The following is a 27446-nucleotide window of genomic DNA, read 5'->3' as shown; positions in this document are numbered from 1 at the left end:
AAACAGAGTGATAGACCTACCATCCTTTTTTCCTAAAAATCACACTGATTAATTCAACTTATATGCCGTGGCTACTTATTCAGAGGCCCCTTGAAATAATTTACAAATAATTATATATTTCTATATTTCATTATAGTATGTTTATATAGAATAATTTGTAATGTAATGTTATTAATTTTTAAGATTCTAAAACCTATTGTTAGGCTTCAATTTAAAACGATACAATAAAAAAATATTGTTAAATAAAAAAAAAAATTTTTTTTAAAAGCTTCTTAACTATATACACTTATAAATATATATGTGTTGTATAATAGATTTTCTAATATTTAAAAAAAATTTAAATAAGTTTAAGTTCAAAGTTCGAAAAGAGCATTTCATATGCGAAAAATTGTGCAATCGAAGCATTTGTATGCTGCAAATGTGCTAATCAAAATGGTAATCGGTGTTGGTATTAAGTGCACCAACGAAGAGTATTTGCAGGATGTAGCATTTGCATATGAGTTCGCAGATGTCGAATATATCGCAGACAATTCGATTTCATGAAGTTTTTGGCAAATTCGCATACACTGCGAACTACAAAAATTTAGCTTGAAAATTTTGTTGAATATTTTAGTAAATTCGGTTATCAATGAATTCTGAATGCGTTTCTATTTACATTTAAATTTTGTTTGTTTATTAGTTTTTGTGTTTGCACTTTTGTTTATATATCATCAAATTATTTGAAACTATGCACTAATAGTATTTCCGTCTGATTATTTTTGGAATTAAAATTATTGCAAATACATTTGACAAATAAATAATTTATTCCATGGTCAGATATTTGCTTTCCAATTAATTTATTCTTTTTTTCATTTGTTAGCAAAACGAATTTGTATATGTAATATATGTTTTTAAATATTAAAAATGTTCAATTTTGTTTGCCTTCGTGTTTTTTTTTTTATTAATTTAATTAATATTTATTTTAAAATCGAAAACAGAAATTAATTAATTTTTTTGTTATGTTTTAATCTAATCAGTTAAATAATTTGCCATGTAATTAGTTACATAAACAAAATTAATGTATGGGAATTATAATTATTATGACAAAATTTTTAATATGAAATTATGATATTGACTTTTTTATACTATGTGCTAAGTATATAAATAAACTTTTAAGTACCGTTTATTTTGATTATTAATGATTCTATAATTAAAGTTTTGAACATGTGCCATAAACATTATGCGATGTTAAAGCAGCAGTAGTAACACAGCAGTTAAACCATATGCTTTAATTCGCAATTTTTTTTAGAAATTGTAAATAGAATTAAGTTTAAAAGATGGATTTTACCAGAAACTACGTAGATTACAAAGGAAAATCTAAAATAAACAAAAAGTTCTTTAGTTACATATTGAACGCAATGTAGGAGTGTGAAGAGAAACTAAACAAGAGTTATAATTTGTAATGATAATTTCATTAGCATATATATATTTTATTTTGTTTAATTTATGCAAAAAAATGCATAAAAAAAATTTTTATATAAAAGGAAATAAAGTGCAGTTGGAATAATTTTTAACTTTTAAAATAGATCTGTGGATTATTTCGCTACAATGTTGATTACCGTACCTCTAGAATAATTAAAGATGGTTTCTGTTTACCGTACATCTTTCTTAATAGGCGAACTGTTTATACTGCTAATTGTTTATATTATAACTATGTATTTATAGTTTACTTATTGACTAGAACTAGACTTTGGGCTTGAATATATATCTACTGGTATTCTGTTATTCTGCTCTTAAAATATGAATAGAGCTGTGGATTAAATATGGGTATAGTTAGTATGTTCATTTATTTTCTGAAATAATTTAAGTGCATATTTTTCATGTTCAATATATTCTTTGATGATGTTATTTGATTTTTTGTATCAAAACACTATTGTATGGATTAAACTTTTTTATAATAAAATGTTGACGTTTTCTTGTGACACGTGTTTAAGGTTATGTGTGTAATTGTAGCATTTGTTTGTTTGTGTTGATTTTATTTTTTACTAATATTGTTTTTGTTAAATAAAGGACTTTAGTAAAGTAAATATTTCTTACTTGTGTTTTTCAAGTGAAGTTCTAATGGAATGTTTATTCTTATTGTTGGGAGGTATTCAAAAATATCTGCGTTTCTTTTGCACAATAAATGGGCATTATTGAATATCAATGTTATTCAAGTATATATTAGCCATAACTATTCAAGGCCCCTAATAATTTTTCATGTAATTTTATAATTCTATCAATGAAGAACTTCTGTGACTTGTCGCGTTCAAATAATGAAATTTACTTTTTTTCTAGAATCGCATAGATTTTACGACTCTCGGATCTTAACCCAATTTAAATAATACGTAAAATTTGTGCAATCCCTTTTTCCAAATAATTATGAATATATAGATCTATTTTAATCGACCAAAAAATGTTCACAAACAACAACACAGGTTTTTGCGTACACCAAAATTAGAAAATTTATATTCAAATTCAAAATTGCACATATTCTATTATAGGCTTATGCCTACTCGGTAATGACTTTATTAAACTGTTCTGGTGTGGACATAGCAATTAGAAAAAATTGCATAGTAATGAGCTGTAATTAGCATTTAAAACAGCTTATGCATTTGAATTTATTTGCCTACTCTCTGACAATTAAATTTTCATTTAATTTAGTATGGATGGTGTTTTATTTGGATGAAATACAAAATCTACCGATATGCTGCAAAGGGACTATTTGAAATTCTATTTGAAAGACATAAAAAAAAAATTTGAAAAAATATTCTCAAATAATTGGGAAACAAATAATTGAAAATCAATTTTTTTAATTACAAGATTTTTGATGTATTTCGGACATATTAAACATTTGTCAATTATTATTATCTTGTTCTTTGTTTTGCCACAGCATGCTGCAAAGATAGAAATATATTTTGAAAAAGTGTATTTTTATGTCAATGGTACTGATGTGGCAATTAAATTTTTTAAATACTAAGCATTTGAAACTGTGCCATCCATAATCGGGCATTTTCTGCTCGAACAAACCTTTCATGACATTTGAACCACAATAATAATTATTTCCTCCTGACCACGTTTTGGGAATGTTTGTGTATATGATGCCCTGCGGCTCAACTGTATGATTTTGTTGCTATTGCATAGGTTTTGTGGTTTCGGAAAACAATTTGAAATATTCAACACATTGGGTTGGTAAATACACAATCGTGCAACACACTCTATTATTTATGTTTTTACGTGTTGATTAGACTTTGTATTTGCACTTATTTTGCAAAAATGCATTGTCTATATAGAGAACTTAATGAAAAAAGTAATAGTGTATTGATTCAAATAAATAATTTTCACAGAAATAATAATAAAAATTGACTGCTAAATATATAACTTAATCTATATATAAAGATATTTAATATAATATAATTGATATAAATTTCTTTAACATATCACAAAAATTAATTTGCTAACTTCATATTTGGTTTTTATAATCCTTCTTCCTCTCTTTACTGAGAAATAATCTGATTATGTGCTTACAATTAAGGAACAATACTAATATTGATTCTCATATAAAAACATGTTGAAAGACAGATCAAACTTTTTTAAGAAAAAGAAGAATTTACATATGTGAATATACTATGTATATATATCAACGTATTCGTTGAAGATTACTCATACATATTTCTAATTTTGAAAACATACTAACTTTGAAGTTTCATGAAATTTTTCAATGTGAATGTTCTTAATAGCCAAGAGGAGGAGTTGTCAAGACAATTTTAGTGACTTACTTACATTCCAACAAAAGTGTAAATGAAATATTATTTTCCTAGACAACAGTTTAAAAGTAATTCTAGTTTAGTAATTCTAACTACTTTGTCAGTTATATTTATCTTGTGGTCTGTTAATATCACATTAACTTAAATCAACTTGTCTATTTTGGTGAAAGTTAATTATACTTGAGGTTTTATACTCGAATACTAATTGAGATGAATGGGCAAACATTGTTAAAATCCGACTACCGTGATTAGACCATATGTAACAGAGGCTTTGGAGTTTGTGGAGCTGTACACAACAAGAAACCGTTTCAGTTAAGATTGGTCGACGCATATGGCGATGGATTGATCAAACACTTCCAAGGCTGGCGAACCATATTGCAAGAACAGTACTCAGATGGAACCTTCAAGACTCTAGAAGGAATGGCGCACCAGCACAAATATGGCGCAGAATTATAAACAGAAAACTCCATAATGCAAATTATACCTGGAATGGTATATGTATGTCGCGAACCACCTAAAATATGGTAGTTAGGCTTAGATCTATGACAGAGGCTCTATGTTCCACGAGAAGAAAAGGACAAGAGTAATTAAGTAAGCAAGTAGTAGAGTCTTTGCACCCCTAAACTAGAACATTATGTTTAAACTGCAACAATAAAAATTTAATTTTTCATAGCATAACATTTTTTCCAAGGGACACTTGATAGATATTCATAACTTGCGTGAAATCAACGGCATGACTAGAGATACACTATCAAAACTAGTTTTTTAAGTATCAGATTTGCTTACGATATTCCTTAGTATTAGGTTGAACTCAATCGTTGAATGGTCAACTTTTTGTACTAGAATTTTATTTACTGTATTTTCTAAGGTAATGTATACAAATCTTGATAGTTCCTTTTGTATACTATTTTTTGTTAGATTTAAATCAATTTTAAATTAATTAATTTCATCAAAAACTTGCTGAAACTTAATTTCATTGCATTTCATTTCAATTCAATTCATATTCAAAATGGTAAATAATTTATTAAGAATCTGTTAAATTGTACGTATACTTAACGCTCAATAAACTTTTGCTTGCAATTTTATAAATATATTTTTGACAATTTTTTACGAAAAAACAGAAAAATAAAATTCCAATTAATTTGAACAGAAATTTAAATAGAGCATTAAAATTTATATTAAAATTCGTTGATTTTATAATTAAAATGTATAAAAGTAAGTAAAATCGTTGTAAATGCGTGAAAATGTTCAAAAATAAACCGTAAAATGTACACAAATTTGCAAAAGCTGCGTTTAAACCCAACAAAAGAGTTTAGAAACAGGGTATATCGTTCTTTGTTATTTTGTTTATTGTAACACCCACAATGGTCGTCCCAGCCAAAGTTAAATGAAATGCTATTGCACAGTTGTTAAATTTCCCAGGATTTTTAGACCGGTCACAGGCCATTCAATTTCAGCACCGCCAAAATGGTAATTAAAGCGGCAGGCGTTACAATGCTTAATTTTAGCAGCGAGGCCCATCATTTTCGGTTTTTATTCATGACAGTTGTATATAAAATTGATGTTGAATTTGACGAAAATTAATGCAAATCACTTCAAATACTAACATTGGTAATAATTACGCGTTCAGCATGAACGGGTTAATATGCACATTAATTAACGCTGCTGTTCTATGACATGTCAAAAGTTTACTCAGATGTCTTTAAGTATACAAATGCAACTTTTTAAACAAATTCTCATATAGTAAAAAGACGTAATTATACTAAAATTATACTAAAATTTAAAACATTTATGGTTCTCTTACGGTAAAACAGCCATATGCAACCACTCCCATAGTTACCGATATGGCAAATGAGTTTATTTTGAATATTTCAATTAAAAGCAGCCGTGCTCCGGTGAACCGTAATAATTTACCACTATTATATTTAACTTAGCCTTCAGTTTGCCTTATACTTTCTATTACGAAAAAAACGTAAAGAAGAATTCAATTAGTGCTGGCAACCCACAACGCGAAATAATATTACTTATACGTCAAGTTGTACAGTAAAACTGCTTGTAGTATTTAATTAAAATCTTATATTCTTTGCCGTTGGCTGAAGCCGTTGTAGGTACTCTTTGAATTAAGTAACTAAAAGGAAACTGAAAGGCTGGACACATTAAAAGGAAGGAATTAAAGCAAAATTTAATGAAGAGCAATAAAATTTGAGTGCTTAGAACATTTCTGGTTTCACTTAAATACTTTTTAATTTTAAATTGAATTTGAACAGATTTGCCAAAATTTTTGTTCATTTTTTTGAATAAAAAAATCTTTGCAAGTGGTTGAAATCTATTAAACACTTAAAATAAATTGTAATTCATATGCTTTATAATTGTGCAGAAAAGTGTAATTAATTTTGGTTTCCATTCATAAAGAATTAAGTAGATTTTGTGAGTGGATTATCACAAAATTAATATTTCCACGAGTTTGGATTTGACTTCATTTAATTGAAATGATTTCATTTGTAGGTGGAAAATGATTAAGTCTCTGTAAAGAAATGAACATTCACTTGTTAAGTACTTATTGTTAAAAATAATTCTTTTTAAAAGTTATTTTATCTTTACAATTATAACTGCTCATTTCAATAACTAAGAGCAGATTACAAGTACATTTTTTGTGAAATTATTTTTGTATTTCACATCTAAGACGTGAAATATATAAATTTTTAGTTAGGTTATAAAATATATAAAAATTTATATTAAATTTTAGTTAGGCCGTCCGCAGACGCACTTAGACCACTGTGACACCATTAAGAATTTGACACCTGTCACTATAATCATTTTGTACTGGCCACAAAGCTATTGACACGAGCTAGGGAAATAGAATTTAGTTTTCTTAATGAATTGCAAACAAGAGAGCGTAAGTAAGAGAGTCTATGTCTTGCGAAAGCAGGACACTGTAACAAAAGGTGTTTTGGTGATTCCTTTTTATCATCCTATATACAATGTCTACAGTGCAAGGAGGTCCTGATATTAAGCCTCACGGTCAGTGTTCCGTTTTTAATTACTTTATTTACAAATTATTAATTATATTAGCGATTTTAACGAACTACTTGCTAAGAATAAAGAATTTAAATTTTAAAGTCTGCTAATTTTAAGAAATGGAACGGTATCTGACAATTACTAATTATGATTCTTGTTGTCTTGATATTCGATATTTTAGATTGCCCGTGTTTGTCACTACTAGAGATTTTTACCGAATAAAATAGCGGTACACCGTTCTAGGCTTATTTAAATATAGCGACCTGTTGAACTTTTGAAAAACTTTCTACCGAATATAAGAAATAAGCATTTTATGTAAGCTAAATTTTCAATTTGAATAATTTGAAATAATAAATGGCGTATTGTTAATAACTTCGACTTAAATAATAACTGCAACTACATGTTTCATAATTGTTAAACAAATTACTAAAAAAGTAACATTTAGATATTTGAGTCACATTTGGTAACATCACCAGGAACCATTTTGATACTGATACTATTGATAATTAATATATTTTTTTTTTTTTGATTAGATCTTTGTTAATATTATGAAATAGTTTTTTTCTAATTAATTAATTTCATTATTTCACAAAAACTTTTTAGTCAATTAAATCAGGCATATAAATTGTTTACTGTCAGGTTTTAAGAAGGACAGGTTGAATTATATACATTAGCACCTTGAGAATCCTTATAAAAAATGTTTAACTTTATAACCTATTTCCATATTTGCATATGTTTTGTTTGTTATAGATGGCTTATCCTTAGTGTCCTAAAATGCGTTGTAAGGAAGAACTGCGTTGAAGTATTCTTATATAAATGTTATACATAAATAGTTGACAAATAGTTAATTAATAACGTATGTGATTCGCTTTATTAATTATTTCTTTCTTAACATAATGCTTAATTATTATGAACGCAAAAAATATATTAATTAAAGCTCGGAGATTTTAATGCAAAATATGTCACAGATAAACATTTCATGTGTAACAATTTTTATTTAATTAATCGAATTAACAAATAGATTCTGTATAAAATATAATATATGAAACGTAATAATTACTGAATATTTCGAAATGTTAATCCCGAGTTATTAATAGTTTTCTGTATAACATTAACTTGTCTTTCAAATATTTAAGTAGATTCCAAACGCTGGAAGCGTTGTTGCTATTAATTCCTATGGGCATGATAATACTCGACTGATGTAGACTCAGCTTAATGAAGTACATATTATATAAAATTTATATTACTTAAATATTAATTCATTAAATATGTTCTTACAACCTTATTCTAATAATAAAATGATTCAATTTAATATGAACCTCAACAGATATGTAACAGTTATTTAGGAAATTTATGCATTAATAATTCTTAATTAACTTTATACGAGTAAATTGCTGACTTATTGGAATATATACAGAGCTGTGCAAAATCAATTAAATTACAAATTAAATTACAATTACAGAGTAATTATAATTGATAATTGAATTTCCAGATTATATGTGTAATTTAATTGAAAACCTCAATTACGAATTACAGTATAATCTTAATTTGTAATTTAGTTTCTGAATTACAGTCATAATTGAAATTGAAAAACCAAATTTCAAATTACGTGTAATTTGCAAAAATAATCTAGAGAAGAAGAAGCATTAAAACTTTTGAAAGATGATAAACGAATCGAAACTATGGTTGGATTTTGGGTTGTAAGTGGCCCGCATTTTGTTTACGCCTTCATTCATAGTATTTTGTTGGGTTGCTTGTTTTTGTTTTTTACATTTGGTGTGTAGAAGTGTTCCATTAGAACTTCAAAGCAGATCAAGAGGCAGAAAAATTTTTTCTTTTGTACGCAAATCGAAATCTGAATATGTTGCATTGTTGCTTTTTTTCATGAAGTTGTCAATTTAATATTGCTGTTTTTTTTTTGTATTTCTGTCTTGTGCAGTGATCGAAAATATGTGTTTAGAAATGTGTATACTTGTTTCATTTGTTCGGTTGCGTGTGTACTTTTCTATGCTTTTGCTCTATGATATTTGTTTGTTTTGCTTGTATGTTTTTTTGTTTTGGATTGTAGTTTTTTTTTATGAAATTTAGGAAGGTGTCTATTTCGCATGTTTTTATTATTTCTTTTGTTTTAAGCGCTGATATGCATGTGTGTCAGAATGTGTATACATTTTGTTGTTTTTTTTTGTTTAATTGATTGAACATTTGAGTTGCGCGTAAATTTTTTAAAGCAAATTTGAAAAGATCGTTGTTTTTGTGCATCAAATAAATATATGCAAATTTGTAAGCAGTATATGTATGTGTGTATAATGTGTATGCAAATAATATAATTTTATATGTAATGAGATTATGCCTACATTTATGTTTTAAGAATTATTTTTATTGCTCAATACGATTTAAAAATTATAATAACAACAATGAGTAGTAATATGGTAATATCTAGTTTAAGAATAAAATTTTTGGACAAAGTCTTATGCTGGATGTATATTTGGTTTTGTATGTGCAATAATTTTTTATTGAATATTTATTAAATGGTTAATTGCGTACAATGTTTAATTTTTCCCTGTTATATACGTATATGTGTATTTTTATATTTCTGAATATAATCAATAATTTTAATAACTAATTTTTATTAATATCGTCTAGTGATAATATGCATGTATATATAAAATTTTTAAAATTATATATTTCAATATTTTGTAGCAATGTGATAACAATACCAAATATACATATTTTAAAAATTTGAATTTCAATTTAGTTTGAATTTATTTGTTACAAATATTTGAGAAAAAAATTATCATGGAAAGCTGAGTAATGAGCATGCATTTAAGGATGGTTTTGCCCAATTTTATTTTTTTGTTTTTTGTTTTAAGCGAATGTGTAAACATTTTGTTGTTTCTTTTTTGGTTTGACGATTCTACATTTGCTTATGCGAAGCGTGTGCATTTTTTTTATCAAATTTGGCAAGATCGTTGTTTTTATGCAGTATATGTATATCAATTTGTGTGCAAATAATATAATTTGTTTTGCTCATAAGGTTTGCGTACATTTGTTTTTGTAAGCGATAATATGCATTTTATTATATTTACTTGATTGTACAGTTGAGTTAAAATAAAGAAAAGGAAAAATTTAGCTTGTGCTAAATTATGCAACTGCAATTTTTAATACATGTTTCAATTTTCCCACAATTAAATTATCTCATCATTAACTTAAATTTTAATTTAATAAATATATACATTTAATAAATAAGCGTTGTTGTTGGCATATACATATGTATGTATTCTTAAATATGATATACAAAATTAAAGATATTCCATAAATAAATTTTTCTAATAATTCATTTAAAAATACGCAAACTGAAAGTATAAGATATAAAACAATATATAATTAAATTTCATATCTTTTTTATATACATTATTTAAATAAATTTTTCAATAAAGATTTTCTTGAACTAATTTACAAACACTTTTAATCTGTCTTAAATTATAAAACCAAAGCGCGTAAGTTAAATTTTTTCTTTTCTTTATTCTTCATCAACTAGACAATCAACAAAACGTATCAATATGCACATTATCGCTTAAAAAAACAAATGTAGGCATAAAGATAAACTTGTACTTATATTTGCATACACGTTGTACACACATATACTGCTTACAAAAACAACGATCTTCCCAAATTTGCTTAGAAAAATTCAGGCGGTACGCATAAGCAAATGTGAAATCAGTCAAACCAAAAAAAAGAAGAAAAGTACACACATTCGCTTAAAACAAAAAACAAAAAAATAAAACTGGGCAAAACCCTTAAATGCACGCTTATTACTACTGATTTTTTTCTCAAAATATTTGTACCAAGTGCATTCATATTAAATTGAAATATAAATTTTTAAAGTATATTTGGTATTGTTATCACAATGCTACAAAATATTAAAATATATAATTTTAAAAATTTTATATATACATACATACATATTATCACTAGACGATATTAAAAAAAATTAGTTATTAAAATTATTGATTATATTCAGAAATATAAAAATACACATATACATATATAACAGTAATAAAAAATCAATAAAAAATGATTGCACATACAAAACCAAATATACATCCAGCATAAGACTTTGTCCAAAAATTTTATTCTTAAACTACATATTTCTACTCATTTTTGTTATTATAATTTCTAAATCGTATTTAGCAATAAAAATAATTCTTAAAACATAAATGTAGGCATAATCTCATTACAGATAAAATTATATTATTTGCATACACATTGTACACACATACATATACTGCTTACAAATTTGCATATATTTATTTGATGCACAAAAACAACGATCTTTTCAAATTTGCTTTAAAAAATTTACGCGCAACTCATAGTCAAATGTTCAATCAATTAAACAAAAAAAAACAACAAAATGTATACACATTCTGACACACATGCATATCAGCGCTTAAAACAAAAAAAAAATCATGCGAAGTAGACACCTTCCTAAATTTCATAAAAAAAACTACAATCCAAAACAAAAAAAAACATACAAGTAAAACAAACAAATATTATAGAGCAAATGCATAGAAAAGTACACACGCAACCGAACAAATGAAACAAGTATACACATTTCTAAATACATATTTTCGATCACTGCACAAGACAGAAATACAAAAAAAAAACAGCAATATTAAATTGACAACTTCATGAAAAAAAGCAACAATGCAACATATTCAGATTTCGATTTGCGTACAAAAGAAAAAATTTTTCTGCCTCTTGATCTGCTTTGAAGTTCTAATGGAACACTTCTACACACCAAATGTAAAAAACAAAAACAAGCAACCCAACAAAATACTATGAATGAAGGCGCAAATAAAATGCGGGCCACTTACAACCCAAAATCCAACCATAGTTTCGATTCGTTTATCATCTTTCAAAAGTTTCAATGCTTCTTCTTCTCTAGATTATTTTTGCAAATTACACGTAATTTGAAATTTGGTTTTTCAATTTCAATTATGACTGTAATTCAGAAACTAAATTACAAATTAAGATTATACTGTAATTCGTAATTGAGGTTTTCAATTAAATTACACATATAATCTGGAAATTCAATTATCAATTATAATTACTCAGTAATTTATAATTGAGTGTAATCTAATTACAAATGTAATCATTATTGCACAGCTCTGAATATATATGTATATCATTATGCAGTTACTGTAGTTTAACTTTTGACATATTAATTTATTTAATCTAATATTATACATTTATATAATACAGTTACAAACTTATGGCAATATATTATATTTATTTTAGCGTTATACATATTTATTAGTCGTTTCTATTCTGTACATAACGTACAAATTTGTTATTTTTTAACAAAAAAAAATTTAAATCAGGATATATACTTACATTACTTACTTATAATTAAAAATCGTTTTTAATACTTGACATCTAATTTCACTTACCTGGATTCGATGCGTTAATGTGGAATTCACAAATGTTTTTTGTGCCGAGCGCGAAGTCGTAAGAGTCCGAGTCGGTAAATAATATGTCAACATCTAACTCGAAACCACGATTTGGTATGCCTTGTTGCAGCGGTGCTGAAAAAGGACTTGAATGAAAAGCTACCAGCATTTCCGGTCCGCTGAAATGTGAAATGAGAAATACAGGACATTTTTAATTGCTGATTTCAATTTAAATAAAACAGAGTCAAGAAGTCACAGTCAGTTGTGAAAACTAGTGTAACTAAGCAAAGAAATTAAATGGCAAGATTGTTAAAATGGCAATGTAAGAAACTTTAAATTAGAACAGAAATTTTTTTTTATTGTACGTAAAATGTAAAAAAATTTAACTGTATAAACGATACGGAAAAATGCTGATTGCAGCAATGTCAACCCAATCAGCAAACAATTTCAATTGTAAAGTTGAAGTAGAGAGCACAACAAAGTTATTTCGATTTAACAGCTTTTAATTAATTTCAAAGTTCCAGCACTATTTCAGCTACGGCTAGTGGGTCTGAGAGACGTGCAAAACGAAGTCAAAGGTGACTGCAGTGTTCAACATTTTTATACACACATATACCTTATACATTCGTAACTGTTTTTACTTTCCTCTCTTTCTTAATATATACATTTGAGGCATAAGTAAACAAAAACAAAGTACAACAAGAAGCCATGAAGTCTCTGCAGAGAAAGCGAAACCCTTAAGGCAATTATGAGGAACACTTTGGGAGGACTAATAGTGTGGTGTAGCTTGTTGGAATAAGCAATAACTCAAAAACATAGGTATGTATGGTATGTGGTTATATATATGTATATGCAAAAAAAAAAACAAAAAAAGTTCAAGAAAATAAGAAAACTCTCCCAACAGCTGCTGTTCCGCTTGCATTTCGTTGCTATTTTTTAGTTTATTTTTGGTTTTGTTAATAATTTTTGTTTTTTTGGTGTTACGTCGACATACCAAGAAAAATATTAGAGAAGAAATAACCAAAATAAATTCAAACAAAAGCATGAAAAGCAAATAAGTTTTCCGTTTGTTTTCCATTTCGCAAAAAGTGCCTAGCATCGCGCCACCATTTTTGTTTGTAATTCGAGTTTGTTACTTATTCGTACTTTTCGGCATAAACAAACAACAGAATTACCAACAACAACTACAAAAAGGAGTGAAAAGTGCAAAAGAATAAGACACCAAACAAAAAATTAGGTAAAACAAATAAACCAACAAACGAGCAGATTTGTTATTTCTTTTGTATTGTAATACGCCCATGTTCATGCCTAAAGCTTTGACACCAAGGCGTATGAGTGACTAATATTTGCTTTTGTTGTTCATATTAGTTAAGCTTCTGTTGTTTAACTTCTACTACTTTTGGTACTATCTTTTCTTATACTGCTATTACTACTACTACTACTACTACTACTACTACTGCTACTACTACTACTACTACTACTGCTACTTCAATTTTTTTACTTGCCCAATATACAAAAGCCTTAAAGCTGTTTTTCATTGATAGTGTCATATGTTTCGTAATAGTTTTTCCTTTTCCTAATTTTTTTTAATTTGTGTTTATTTTTTTTTTATATCGTCCCATAGTTTATTGTTGTGTGGAAAATTAGGAGTGATTAAGTACGCTTAAGAAAATACAACCAGAAAAATGAACGAAAATTTGTGCCGCCTAATTCATTTGTAACCATAAGAACCAAGCAAAAATGATTTTTTTTTTGTTATTGTTTTTTAATCTCTTAACTTTTGTTAAAGATAACAAACGACTTTATAAAAGTTTTCAGCTTCAGTAAGTTGCAATCAAGTTGTTGTTGTTGTTGTGCATTATATGCTCTGACAAAAGGACAAAAGACGTGTCATATTTCTGCTTTAGTTGCCCGAGGTTATTTGTTAAATTAAAAAGATTTAATTAATAGTCGCCAAGAACCAATTTGGTATTTAACAGATATAAGTATATTTTAATAAAAGAAGCAAAAAATTATAGTTGAGTAAAATATAGTAATGTAAAATGCAATTTTTTAATATATAAAATTTCTTACAGATAATAAGTATATTCTAATAAAAGAAGCAAAAAATTATAGTTGAATAGAATATAGTAATGCATATAGTTTTTAATATCTGAAATTTCTCTACTGTGCAATAATACAGTTTTTTAAAGAAATTAGCGGCATAAGAAATTTCTATTTTTGTTTCTATAACTTGAAACAATGGAACACAAATTCTTATTTTCAATCATTTATAGTTTTGTAATGTTAGAATTTATTTTTTTTGTTGGATTTTTAATTTCTTTTTATAATATATTAGGTTCTGTACATAAGAAATAATATATAAATCATGCAACAAATAATGCCTCTACAAAGAGAATAGTATTTAAATTTAATAATTAAAAATAAAAAATATAATTAATTAATTCAATTGTTCCATAGCTGGTTTATGATTTCGTTCTTCGAGTAATCCTGACTAGGCTTAAAACAGCGGTAAATGCCCTAAATATACTTCCTGACGAACCATTCGGGTTTAAGGATAATTTCTCCCGGAACTACAAGTAGTCAGAGCTGCGTAGCTGATTCAAACCACTCTAAGTAAACCAGATGATTATATTTGTAATAGCCAAAGCCTTTGACAAGGTCTGGCATGATGGCCTAATAGTCAAATTGGCCCGTTTTTGGTCCCTTGTGGTTTGACTAAAATCATTGGTAGCTTAGTAGCAGGTGTACCTCAAGGGTCGCCTTTGTCTCCCACATTGTTTAATGTATATACGGCAGACATCCCCACCTTAAGTCCCACGTCAATAGTCCAAGGCTATATTTATAACTCGAAAAAGAAGACAGTATCCTCCAAGAGTGAGCGTTTGTTACACGAAGATACGGTGGGAGGTTAGCATAAAATATCTGGGGGTCACTTTTGACAAATGGTTCAATTGGCTTAAACATTTGAAATACAAACGGAATAGCTGCTCCAAGATTCTACATTTATTAAAGCCGCTATTTAATAATTATCAGTTCAACTTTAAAAACAGAAAGTTACTTTATACGCAAGTAATTAGACCAGCACTACTGTACGGATGTGTTACATATAGCAAAGCCTCAAATACTACCTTAAAGCAATTACAAATAGCTCAAAACCTGGCTTTAAGAACACTGTTTAAGATTCCATGGTATATTAGATCAGCAGACATACATAGAGATCTTAGGATTGACTCAGTGAAAAAATATATCAGAGACAGAACTGTAAAATTATTCACTAAAGTTGATACGCTACTTAACCCCGCCCTAACAATCCTCAAGTCCACTTCTGGAATCTCAGGAAGATATGCTGATTTAAGGTCCGTCATCAACTAAAAGACAAATAAATGATATGACTTCTTAGCTTAGTTAAAGCCTAGTGTGGGGTAGTGATAAGGCCCCCAGCCATTATAGAGTAAAAGTGCGTAATAGCATTAACTCAAGAACAAGAAGAAGAAGAAGAAGATTGCGTTCTAATATAAACACAACAATTAAATTTGTTAATACAACTTTTACAGCAAAATAACAAAACTACATAAAAATGTGCGAACATAAAAACTCAAGTACGGCTTTGGTTCAGTTGGTTCAGGTGCACTGACTCTGAGCTTCAGTTTTAGCAGAGCACGAGTTCGATTTCTGCTACTTGCAGTCTCAAAAAGTTATTTACAAATAATTAAATACAATAATTATTTTCAAGAGCACTGATGATGGGTAATCGGCTATACTCGAAATAGTTGTATTGTAAGACAAAAATTAAAATAATTAAACTAATATAAAAAGAATTTTTGTTGTAGTATATCACTACTGTTCGAAAAAACCTCTTTATAAATTAAATTAAGGACTTTTCTGTTGATTTGATTTGTTGAAAAATTCAATACAACTTTTAAAAGTTTTATTCGATTTTTATGTTGTCATTCAAAATACTTATATTAAAACAGTCAACACCATACAAAGACAAATTTTTTTTGATATTTCAGAACTTTGAGTAATAGAAATTTGAAAAATACGCCAAAAAATTGTTTTTGTTTCAACATTTTTGATTATAGCAGCTTAACTAATTAAGTCATATACCCTAGAGTAATATACCTTTAAATATTTGTACTAGTTTTAGGTTTTATTTGATATATGATCTTATACGTTTTTACTTAAAAAAAAAATTTTAAGGGTGCAAGTAGAAAACCGTAAATAACAGTTTTTCACAAATAATGGAAAAATGGCATGCAATAAAAATAAACATTATAATTTTATGGAAGATATTGATCTCGTCTTTGAAGAAAAAACGTTATAATCATTTGTAATTCAATAGTGTTTTTAGAATTAAGTTATTTCAAAAATCTGAAATTATTTCAGTCGTGTTTTTTTATGGTTTCCTTTGATTAGAACATATATTCAGACAATTTTATAAAAAGTTGATATTATCTTTTATTTTAAATTTTTAATGAAAAAGTGTTTGTAGTTTGTTCCATAAAATCGCATAAATTATTTACGATTAAATTTTATCTTTTAGTTTAACTAAAACGTGTCTGTTATTTTTAATTTTAAAAAGCACATAAATTATCTACGATGTCTATATATCGTATATATACTTCTAAAGGTGTACTTAAAATTGGGAAAGCATTCTAAGAAGAAATAAGCATTCTAAGAAATAAAAAAAAATACTATATAGAATATGCAATGAAAAAAGATCCCGAAAAAATGAGATTATGTAACTATATTCCTAACAGAGAAATTAAAAAGTTGAATTGACATCAAGAAAAAAATTTTCTAAATATAGTTCACGTAATAAAGCAAATATTTTAAAATATCAGCTGAAAACTATTTTGTTAGTATTACAATTTAATTGCAGTTAGACACAAAAGCGAATTATGTTTTATACTAGCAGCAGTGGAAACTGAATTGATATTGTAGAAACTTTCCACTGTCTTGCTCTTAGTTTCAAGAAATTTTTAGTTTATAGAATAAGCAAAACAAAATAGCTTTAATGCTGAAAGTTATTTACCGACTAAATTAGTTGTAAAATTTGATAAGAAAGGTTTTGAACAATAGGTGACAACAAACATTTTTTTTTATAAATGCAAGATAATGCTTATAGTATATCCATATAGCTTCTTTTGTGTGGTATCAATGTTCATTTATTTAAAACAAAATATATATTATAAAGTTAATTTTTTCTTGCCACAAGTGACGCCTTTTATGACGAAAAGAATTCATTTTAATTTATCAAAATAGCAGATATTTTAATGAATTAACATATAAGATATTTTAGTGAATTAAAATGTAACATATTTGAATGTTAATACTAAATTCAACTTTAATTTAAAAATTAAGAATTCAACTTTCTATTAACTCACAACTGTGATATGATAGGTCAAAACAAAAAAAATTGAAAATGTTTCTAATAAATAAATAAATAAAAAATAAGGGTGCTAAATTTTTTTAAAAAAAAAACTGAAAGGAAAATTGAAAAGTTACATTTTAACAAACAAGCAATTTTTTTAATAAAAAAATCTCTAATTACAAAAGGTTAATAACTATAGACAAATTTTTTAATCCAAATAGGAATACAAATTTTACAAACTTTTTTATGTATATTTAATATTTTTAAAACCAAGGTTATATTTTCTATAAGCAGAGAACATTTATTCCAAATATAATATAAGAATTGAATTAAAAAAATATCCTTTTTTCAAGAAGAATGTAAATATTAAACTTTAAATATATTTAAAAAGTCATTTAGAGTATATTTTATTACCCTTAATTAGCCTAAAAGAGTGAAAAAGTTTGCCTAATTTTCTGTTCCAAAAAATAATTTCAAATCCTTGAAATTTTAAGTATTCCAAGGGAAAATAGAAAACAAAATATAAAATCGAAATAAAATTTATAAAAATGAAAAATGTGAAAAAATTATCTTAAATGAGTCCTGTTGATCCTGGCGTTGTGTTCATTGACATTTAATTTATGTATAAGCCAGAAATTATGTGACCTGAATATGCACAAAGCGAAAATTTTTTAAAAGGACACTTGCCAAAAGCACGGGAAAAAATATAACCCAGAAACCTGAGAATCAAACCGAAATCCATTGCGTTGATTACACTGATGCATTTTCTGTTTTTAATGCAATGAGCTATGCGGTGTGTTGTGTTGCGTTGCGGTAGAGCGTGCAACGAAGCGTTCCATCATACAATGACACCGGTACGGCATATACGAGTATACATGCTTGATTGCTTAAATTTACTCGTTGTTACGGCACCTTAATGTAAAAGTAATTTTATGCTTACTATTTGCTAGTGATTGTGAACTTTTCGTCGTCTGGGAGTACTCGTATGTGCATTTGCATTAAAATACAAAGAATTGTTAAATATGTCAGATACTTGACATTCTCTTAACAATCTTTGTAGGTATATGTAACATTTTATGTTAAAATTCAATAATTGCTTAAAATATTCCTTTAAGAATTTTTAATAAAACACTATAAAATATACAAGTATATAAATGTTATAGTTTTTTAAGAGAATGCACAATTAAGAAATCTTATCGTTTAACACATAAATGCACAAAGAACATAATTAAATCAAAGAAATTAAAAAGTTAATATTACAATTTTGAAGTAATATTGACTTAAAATAAATGACAAATTAAATATTTCTCTAAATTTTAATGAAAATTGAATAATATAGTAAGTGTTCCTTAATTATAAAATAAATTTTGGTGACTATACAATGTCTATGGCATGAGTATTTCTAATTTTTGTTAATTGAATTTCTTCATTTCAAATTTCTCAAATTTTTACCTTTATATATAGGATGCAAATCAACAGTTTGCAATGAAACGAAGTTCAGAAAGCGCTGTTTCTATGCAATTTAGAAACAATTTAATCTAAAATAAGGAAAAATCCAGAAGGATTTTAATTTTTACAACATAACCAGGAGAGTACTGGACAGAATTTCTACACGACTCAGGTTACTTTTAAAAACTAACATTTTTTTATATGCGGTATTTTTCTTAACTTGCTTGCTATATGGAGTTTAATTTTTTTGACAAAACTTAATTTCTTATCAATTATGAATTAACGAAACTTGTCGGAGGGCTAAAATCTTTTACAATTCACCCATATAGGGTACGATTTTCTGTAGTACATTTCTGAAATTTGTCTAAGAAATTCAAACAATCCTCCATACATACGTATTTGTATATTTCGTATGTTGCATTTTTTTTTGACAAGATATAGTTTCTTATATATAATTTTTTATGACACAAAATTGTTTTTTAATTTATTGAGAGTTATAAATTGTTTTAAATGCAAAAATCATATATGATGAACCCACTGTCTTTATGTTGAAATTATTGTCTTTAAACAAAACTATTCTTTATACATTACAAAACTTCTAAAAGGAATAGGTTTGGCAGAAACATTTATAATTTTTTCATTTTTTTTAAGATGACCAATTTGTTTAAAAATTGCACTTATATCTTATATTATATATTGATTAGATTTTTTTGAAGAAACTCATATATTGAGACTGTTCCCCATATTGATTGCCATAGGTCCATACTGGATCTATGAATCTATTATTTTGTATAAAATAAGTTTATTTTTTAGGGATACTGAAGATTTTTTATTCAGTGGCCAAAATATTTTGCGGTATTGAATCCCAGGGGATTTTGTTTTGATAAAAATATCTGTTTTCCATATCAGACGCCTATCTAAATACATGGCCAGATATTTTGCGTTTTTTGATTACGGAATTATTTTGGGGCAGGTATTGTAAATGCGATTTCAGTAGATTGCTGTGACATCTGCAAATGCACCAGTAGGAATTCCGGCCGTCTTCGGCAAATCGTATGTGAAGTACAGATAAAGGTTTGGACCGAGTAGACTCCCTTGTGGCACACCAGCTTTAATATCATATAAAGAAGACATTTCATTCTCGCTGTCAACACTAAAGAGTCTTTTTAATAGATACGATTTTATGAACGTATAAAAGTTTAGTGGTAAAAGGTTTTTACATTTCAAGAGAAGTCCTTGGAGAAGTCAAATTCTTGAGATGTGTCCAAAAACGCTCCTGAGTAGTATTCTTTTCGCTCGAAAGTGGTCTGTATTTTTTCAACAATTCTATAAATTTGCTCAATTGTTGATTAATTTCTTTTGAATCCAAACTGGTGATTCGGAATTATTCGTTTCGACTCAATTATCGGCATAACACGTTTTAAGAATAGTATCTCAAGCACTTTTGAGAGAATGGGAAGGAGACTTACTGGACGATAAGATATAATGATTTCATCTGGTTTTTATATCATCTTTATTTCGCCAACTTTCAATTGAGCTGGGATACAGCTTTTTAAGAAATTCAAAACATCCATACCTGGGTCGCTACCCACATCATGTAGAGTAAAAACGTTCTTTAAATGGCTTGCGAAAAGTTGAGCGTTTTCATACAGTTTTTTGGCCCAAGAATTGTCTAGTTTTTTTAAGTGGAAGTCGATGACTATTGTATTATTTAATTTTTTGTTTACTTTCCATAAAGAATACTTAGATAAGTGAGAATCGTTTTAGAAGAATCTTTAGATCTTTAGTAATTTTGTTTAGTTTCCGTTTGTCTTCAGTAAATCTGGTACGGATCCATTTTTTTTCTAGCCTCTCGCTTATATCTAAGTTTTTTTGTAATCCTTCCAGAATCAGTTACTAGATTCCTCATATAGTACTTTGGTGGAGGAGTACCTTCACATGCTGCTTCTTGTATAGATTTAGATAGGTATTCAGTCGATAGATGATAGATAGATATTAAACTTAATATATTAGACGTGAAACTTCAACTTAATTTAAATTACCTTATAATTGAAGACCAGAATACTTCACATTCATTCTAATTTAAATTGAAATATCTAATTTTTCCATTTCAAATCTTACATCAGTTCTAATATTTTATTTTAATATATTTGAGTGGGTCGTTTGTATTCATTTCTTATGTATCAGTTGTGCCAAACATTGAAGTTTAGCAAATATTTTGGTAATAAAAAAATTAATTTTTAATTTTTTCAGCCATAATAAACAATCAACATCAGGTTTTTCATAGAGTTTTCCAATCCTTCTGACATTGAACCATAAGTTGTTGCTTTCCACATCCCCCTCTTATATATTTCCCTAATTCGTACCAATATTAAATTTTAAACTTATTTAAATTTGGGATAAATTAAAAATGAAGTAAAAAATTAATGTAAATATAGTCAAAAGTGAACCGAAAAATGCAAGCTGCGTGTAACGAGCACACCAATACTTTCCTTCAGGCACTTAAATGTTGAAAATGTTTTCCAAAATTTTCCAACTTTATTACTTTTGATGCGAAATTGAAAGCGTTGAATGTGCGAACATTGAATGTAGAATGTAGAACGAACGTCAGGCACGTTGAAATCGCGTGCGCTGTCAAAATGGAGTTCTTGAGTACGACTTGAGGTGCGCTTGAATGTATGTCGGTGTATTTTTTGTGAATGTGGAGTGTTCGTTTTATGAGTCCAAAATTTTTCATGGTTACACTTTGCCGTTTCTTCATTTCACGCACAACATTTGTGCTTCATTAAAAATTAATTTACTTTTCATTTGCAGTTTATTGCAACACTGTAAGCAAGAAGTGTAAATGAGGGTGCCGAAACGAAATATATAAGAAATGTCGGTACCAATGTGTCTTATAGTGAGTGTCGCCGGCTATTTGTTGAGTACCTTTGGAGCTGCGTGTGAACCAGAAGTTTGTTGCCATTATATTTTTTACTTAACTTTTTTTAATATTACACATTTTATTCTATTTTATTTTACTTATTTTATTCTTTTAACTTCACCTTATTTACCTTATTCACTTGATTTTTTTTTTTTTTGTGTGTTGATTTTTTAAACAATTTTATTGTGACTTTGATGGGCGTTCATTTGTTGCATTTTAATGGCTCAGCATGAAATTTAATGCCCTTCACACATGTTGTATACTAATTTTGAGCAGTACTCTTTTATTACTTAAAATTGTTGGCATTTGACAGCTCTTTAATTTCCAGAACAAATATAAAGTAACAACAAATGCAATAAAAAGTATTGAAAATAACAAAATTAAAATACACTGTTTATATTTGTTTATGTATAAGAGCATACATAAACATATATACCTACATATACATATATTTATATATATAAACTTTTTTGTATTTAATTTGTTAGTACGAAAGTTTTATCTGCAATTAATCGATTAAAAAACCCAGATGGATACTTTTATGATAATGCAGTGGTGTAGTATTGGGGACCTACAACGAGTAAAAAAGTGTTTTTAATGTAAAGTGGTGCATTTATGCGCTTGGTTTAAGTTTAAAAGTTTCATATTGATGTAAAAAAGTTATTCGTTCCGGCATTCAATTGCACTGCCTTGCATTCATTCAATTTGCTTCACAGTAAAAATAATGTAAAATGTATGTGTTAAAAAGTGCTCCAAGTATTTGGATATGTACAATATTTGCATACAAAAGTAAAATGATGAGTGAGTGCATTTCGTAGAAAATATAAAATTGTTTTAAACTTTCAACAAAATAGCAACAGCAACAGCAACAAAATTCTCAACAATTACATAACATAATATAATTGCTTTGTGTATTCAATTGTTAACATAGATAGACAGACATACAATTTCTGAGAGTTCCTTAAAGTTTAGGCTTCATTTATACCACTTATACCAAATACCACCTATATCTGAATATATATTCCTATATGCATATATATATATATATATGAGCATGCTCGTAGATAAACATTCAGTAATTCTGATATTGGACTGAATACTTTGGTAGTATGCATGGATTTGTTTTTTTTTTATTATCTTCTCTTTTAAATTTTGTGTAATTTTGTTTCTATTTCTTGTTTTCAACTTTACAAATACTTATACTTGCAAAAGTTTTATTTAATTTAAAATATTCAAAAAGTTTTGCTCTTTTATCCAAACTAATAAGAAAAGTATGTTTCGCTTTGTTATGGCTGAATGATGAAATTGTTTCAAAGCGAATAAATTTCATTCATGCTTGGATTGGTAAAGCAAATCTTAATATATTTAAATATTGGCAAATCCACTGAAAACATATTTTAGCAACATAAATGTATTTGCTATTATATTCTAAATCTAAAAATTTTTCGTCCTACATATATTATATTTATGGGAGTTATATAGTCATTTATGATTTGAAAGAACGAAAGTTATACTAATTAACACATAGTAATAATAAAATAAAAAGATATATGAAAGGACAGAACAATGCCTTAAGATATAACTATTTCAAAATGTTCATAATATTTAGAACAAGCCTTGTTTCTAAACGATGCACTACCACTAAAATAATAAGTGTTCTCATAATTTCATCTTTTTTCTAAATATTTTCATTAAATATCTTCATATATTGATCGAGTCCAATTCTATTAAAAGATTTATACTACTTCATATTACTCAAATTAAGTTAAATTTGGGTTAATTGTTCATACAACCAAATGGTTGTATGATTTATAAATATAAAGTATCATTTGAGTAATAACAAAAGAAAAAGTTGGATTGCATCTGAAAAAAATAAATTGTTTATTATAACTGATGAATACATCTATCTACTCAAGGATCGGCGGCTTCATTCGCAAAGGAACAAATATTAGACATAATTCAATGAAATTTGTTCAAGTGCATATTGAAATTATTTTCAAAAAGTAACAAAATATAATAGAAACAAACTATAGTTAATTGCTTATATAAAACTGGGTGGGTGTTCGTGTTAAGGACTTGAACAGAAGAGAAAAACAACGTGGATACTAAAAGTAAACCAACTATAATTATCTGATCTAAGTATATAATAAACTGTATTTGTATATGTATAATTAATATCAAAAATTGCTCATTCGGAAAGAAATTTAATTTTATCAACAAAGAATACAAATATATTTTTAGGAATCCGACTAATCCGACTTGTTCCACACTTAAACCCGACTGGTAGTCACTAAATATTTTAGCAGCAAAAAACCCTAATCAATTAAAAACTTTATTTGCTTTTCGCAGAATTTGTTTTCGTTGGGGATTTATTATTAGAAAAAGCCGAAAACAGTAATTTCGGCTAATTTTTCATATCTTTTTATTCTTTCAAGCAAGAATAAAATTTTGTGATCGGTAAGCAGAGAATATATTAACATGTCAGTGTCAAAACTGGCTTGAAAAATTTTTTGTATATATAGGCCATTTCAGAGTTGAAGATGCATCATATTCTAGAAAGACAGTTTCAGATAATAAAAAAAAAATAATATAAACGAACTATTAAACTTTTTTAAATATATACGTGCTTGTTGTATTTTTAAAGTCAGTATTTTGAATTAAAATATTCTTGAAAATTAAAACTGTCTCTGTCATCAATGATAACTCTTTGGATTTCTCAAGAGAATTTATGTATTACTGCATTTACTTCTTTTTACGATTTTATCAACATTGAGCAATTAGAAGTTATATTTTTTTTATTTGAAATAAATTTGAAAATTAAACATGAACGCAAGATTAAAAGTGAGTTTAAATTTGAACAAAACTTAAAGAGCTTAAGAATATGACTGTTTGTTTATGTAATTTTATGCTGCTCCGAGTTGTTTTAAGTGGCCATCTGTGTAAGTTGTGTGTTTGACTGTACACATTACGTAATATATGTGCATTTATATTGCATTTCATACTTATACATGCAATAGAAGTTCGAAAACAAATACGGATTTATGCAGCTGCAATGTCGTTGACTAACCAACCGACTGACCGACCATCATTTCCTGATATCTAGAAACAAACGAGCTCTAACAATATGGCTGTAACTATCCATTTATCAGTTTGTATGTGAATGCATTTAGATGTGCTGCTATATATAAATAAATTGGACGTATTCCTCATACGTCCACAAAGTGGACTTAGTAGATGAATGGAATGGATGAGTGGTCGTGTGAGTGCTTTTAATAACAACGTTGTTTCAGCTTGCGGTTCGTCCATTAGCGTCTATTGGTTGCGCAGTTCGTGGTGTTGTCCAGCGTAGCCATAAATATGGCTTGTAGGAGTGCAGTAAGAAGGAAATGTACAAATTGCAAAATAAGCAAAACTTAAATGGGAAGTTTTACAGATTTTTCAAAATTGAATTCTAAAGTTAATTCCTTGTCATTTCTGTCCTCTGCTCGTGCTTGTAGAATACATACTTGGTGCTGATTGCTCACTATACGTTTGTATGTATGTAATAGTATGTTTTTTTTTTAGTTTGATTTTGTGGGCAAGTCGCTGATTTGTTATTTCTACAGTCAGAACACATCCGTCATGGCATCGTGATTTGAGTCACTTCAATGAACGAAATAAAATCCTAGAAGCGGAAATCACGCTAAAGTGAGTTTTTCAAATACTTAACAAAATAGCTTTCTGACCTCAATAATTTTTACAAAGTTGCTTGTTTTTAGTAGGCAATAAGTACTAAACTACTTGTTTATTTCTATTTCATATTATTTTATTTGGGTACATATTTCCAATTTCAGTTTTCTATTGCTTTTCCGATGCTACTGATATAATCATATTTTCGTTTATGATTTTTCAATTTTAAATTTGAAAGTTGGTTAAAAAGTATTAAGCCCTTAAGAACGTTTTCCTTGAAAATTAAGATAGTATAAGCGCTGTTAAGTTGTGTGATGGTACGAAATAAATATGTGTGCCCTAATGCGGAATTAATCTCAATTAACTTCAGAAATCTTAACTTTTGCATTGCGTTTCGGCAAAGTGCCAGGAAACCAATTTTCAGTTTGCATAGCTCCGATTTTAATTGCGCTGTCTAGAATTTAAATACGTGCAAGTTTTATGCGTTAGCACTTCGCTTTTCCTCTACTCATGAAAGTTGCTAAAACTCGGCATTCCACCATCTCATCGTTTCATTTTATTCACGTAAATGAAGTTTGTTTGGAATTATTATAAATTTGAAATTATTTATTCAGCAAATTTGCATTGCTAATTGTAATTTCTTTTCTTATGTAATTTTTTTCCTTTCTTTCATTTTATTTTAATTATAGCTCTGTTGATGTCATTTCTAATTTATAAATTCGTTTAAAATAGGAAATGCGATGCAAAGTTAGCATATAATATTAACAGAGAAAAAAAAATTTTCAAATTAATATTAGTTAAGACTTTAAACTAATTCCTAAAGCTTGCTAGAATAATTTACTTAAATTATTATTAATATATGAAAATTTATAATTCAGATTTGACTTGTACAATATTCTCCATCAAATTTTATTTCAACATACTAAAATAATTAAGTTTATATAAAATAAAATGGGTTCTTTTCCTGCCATACATTTTTATTGTTAGGGGATGTGGTCGAGTCTATTGTGTCCCCTTCTGTAGAGTTCTAAGCCCTGTTGCGTATGTGCATTAGCGCAGGGCATTCTAACAGCACATGTGTGGCCGACTCCTCATTTTCTTTACAGAATCTACTGTTTGAATCCGTAAGTATGTCCAGTCTTTTAAGGTAGTAATTTAGTTTACAGTGCACTGTTAGGATTCCTGTGATGACTCTAAATTTTTCTTTTGATAGGTTTATACAATCGTGGTATCTATTACTGTTATAGGTAGCAATAAGTGATTTGGATTGTTTTAATGCTAGTATATTGTCCTAGCAATTTTTCTTAACATAAAATATACTAAATATATATGAAGTTTACGTTCTATCTGATATTAGCATTAGTACAGATGTAAATGTATAGAACATAGATAAAAACATTTTTAAATTACATGATTTATGTATTTAATATATTAATGAAAATATTAAACAGTGGCTTAACTGTAACTATTTTAGGTTGTTATAAGATATTTCCTAATAACAATATTCTTTATTTGAGTTCATAATTTTTCTCACAAACGAAAAGGTGAGAAGTTCATAAAGTATAAATCTTAAAAGTTTAAATAAGTTAAATTCAATTTGAGACTGTGGTAAGTGTTATAAATTTAGCTTGTTCTTATTTTACTAGCGTTTACAACTCGTCGCCAGTTTTAAGTAAAATATTTCCTCACTGGACACAAAATATTATTTTACATATTCTTCCTTCAATTTTACTATTAGATCACTTGTATTGGTTCGCTTGTATTGATCATTTTTA

General features: G+C 27.5%; 1 protein-coding gene across 1 annotated transcript in view; it reads right to left on the bottom strand.

The window, feature by feature from the left end:
* The window catches only part of LOC119672076, a gene marked incomplete in the record, with an annotated part of 216918 nt that overhangs the window by 34605 nt on the left and 154867 nt on the right, over positions 1 to 27446 (bottom strand). The window contains 1 exon segment of the mRNA XM_038083031.1: positions 12254 to 12432. Coding sequence (XP_037938959.1) covers positions 12254 to 12432 — 179 coding nt within the window.

This window comes from Teleopsis dalmanni, chromosome 1 (assembly GCF_002237135.1).
Source record: "Teleopsis dalmanni isolate 2A chromosome 1, ASM223713v2, whole genome shotgun sequence".
Lineage (NCBI taxonomy): Eukaryota > Metazoa > Arthropoda > Insecta > Diptera > Diopsidae > Teleopsis > Teleopsis dalmanni.
Note: the sequence above shows the minus strand (reverse complement) of the source record. Positions and strands in the feature narration are given on the sequence as shown.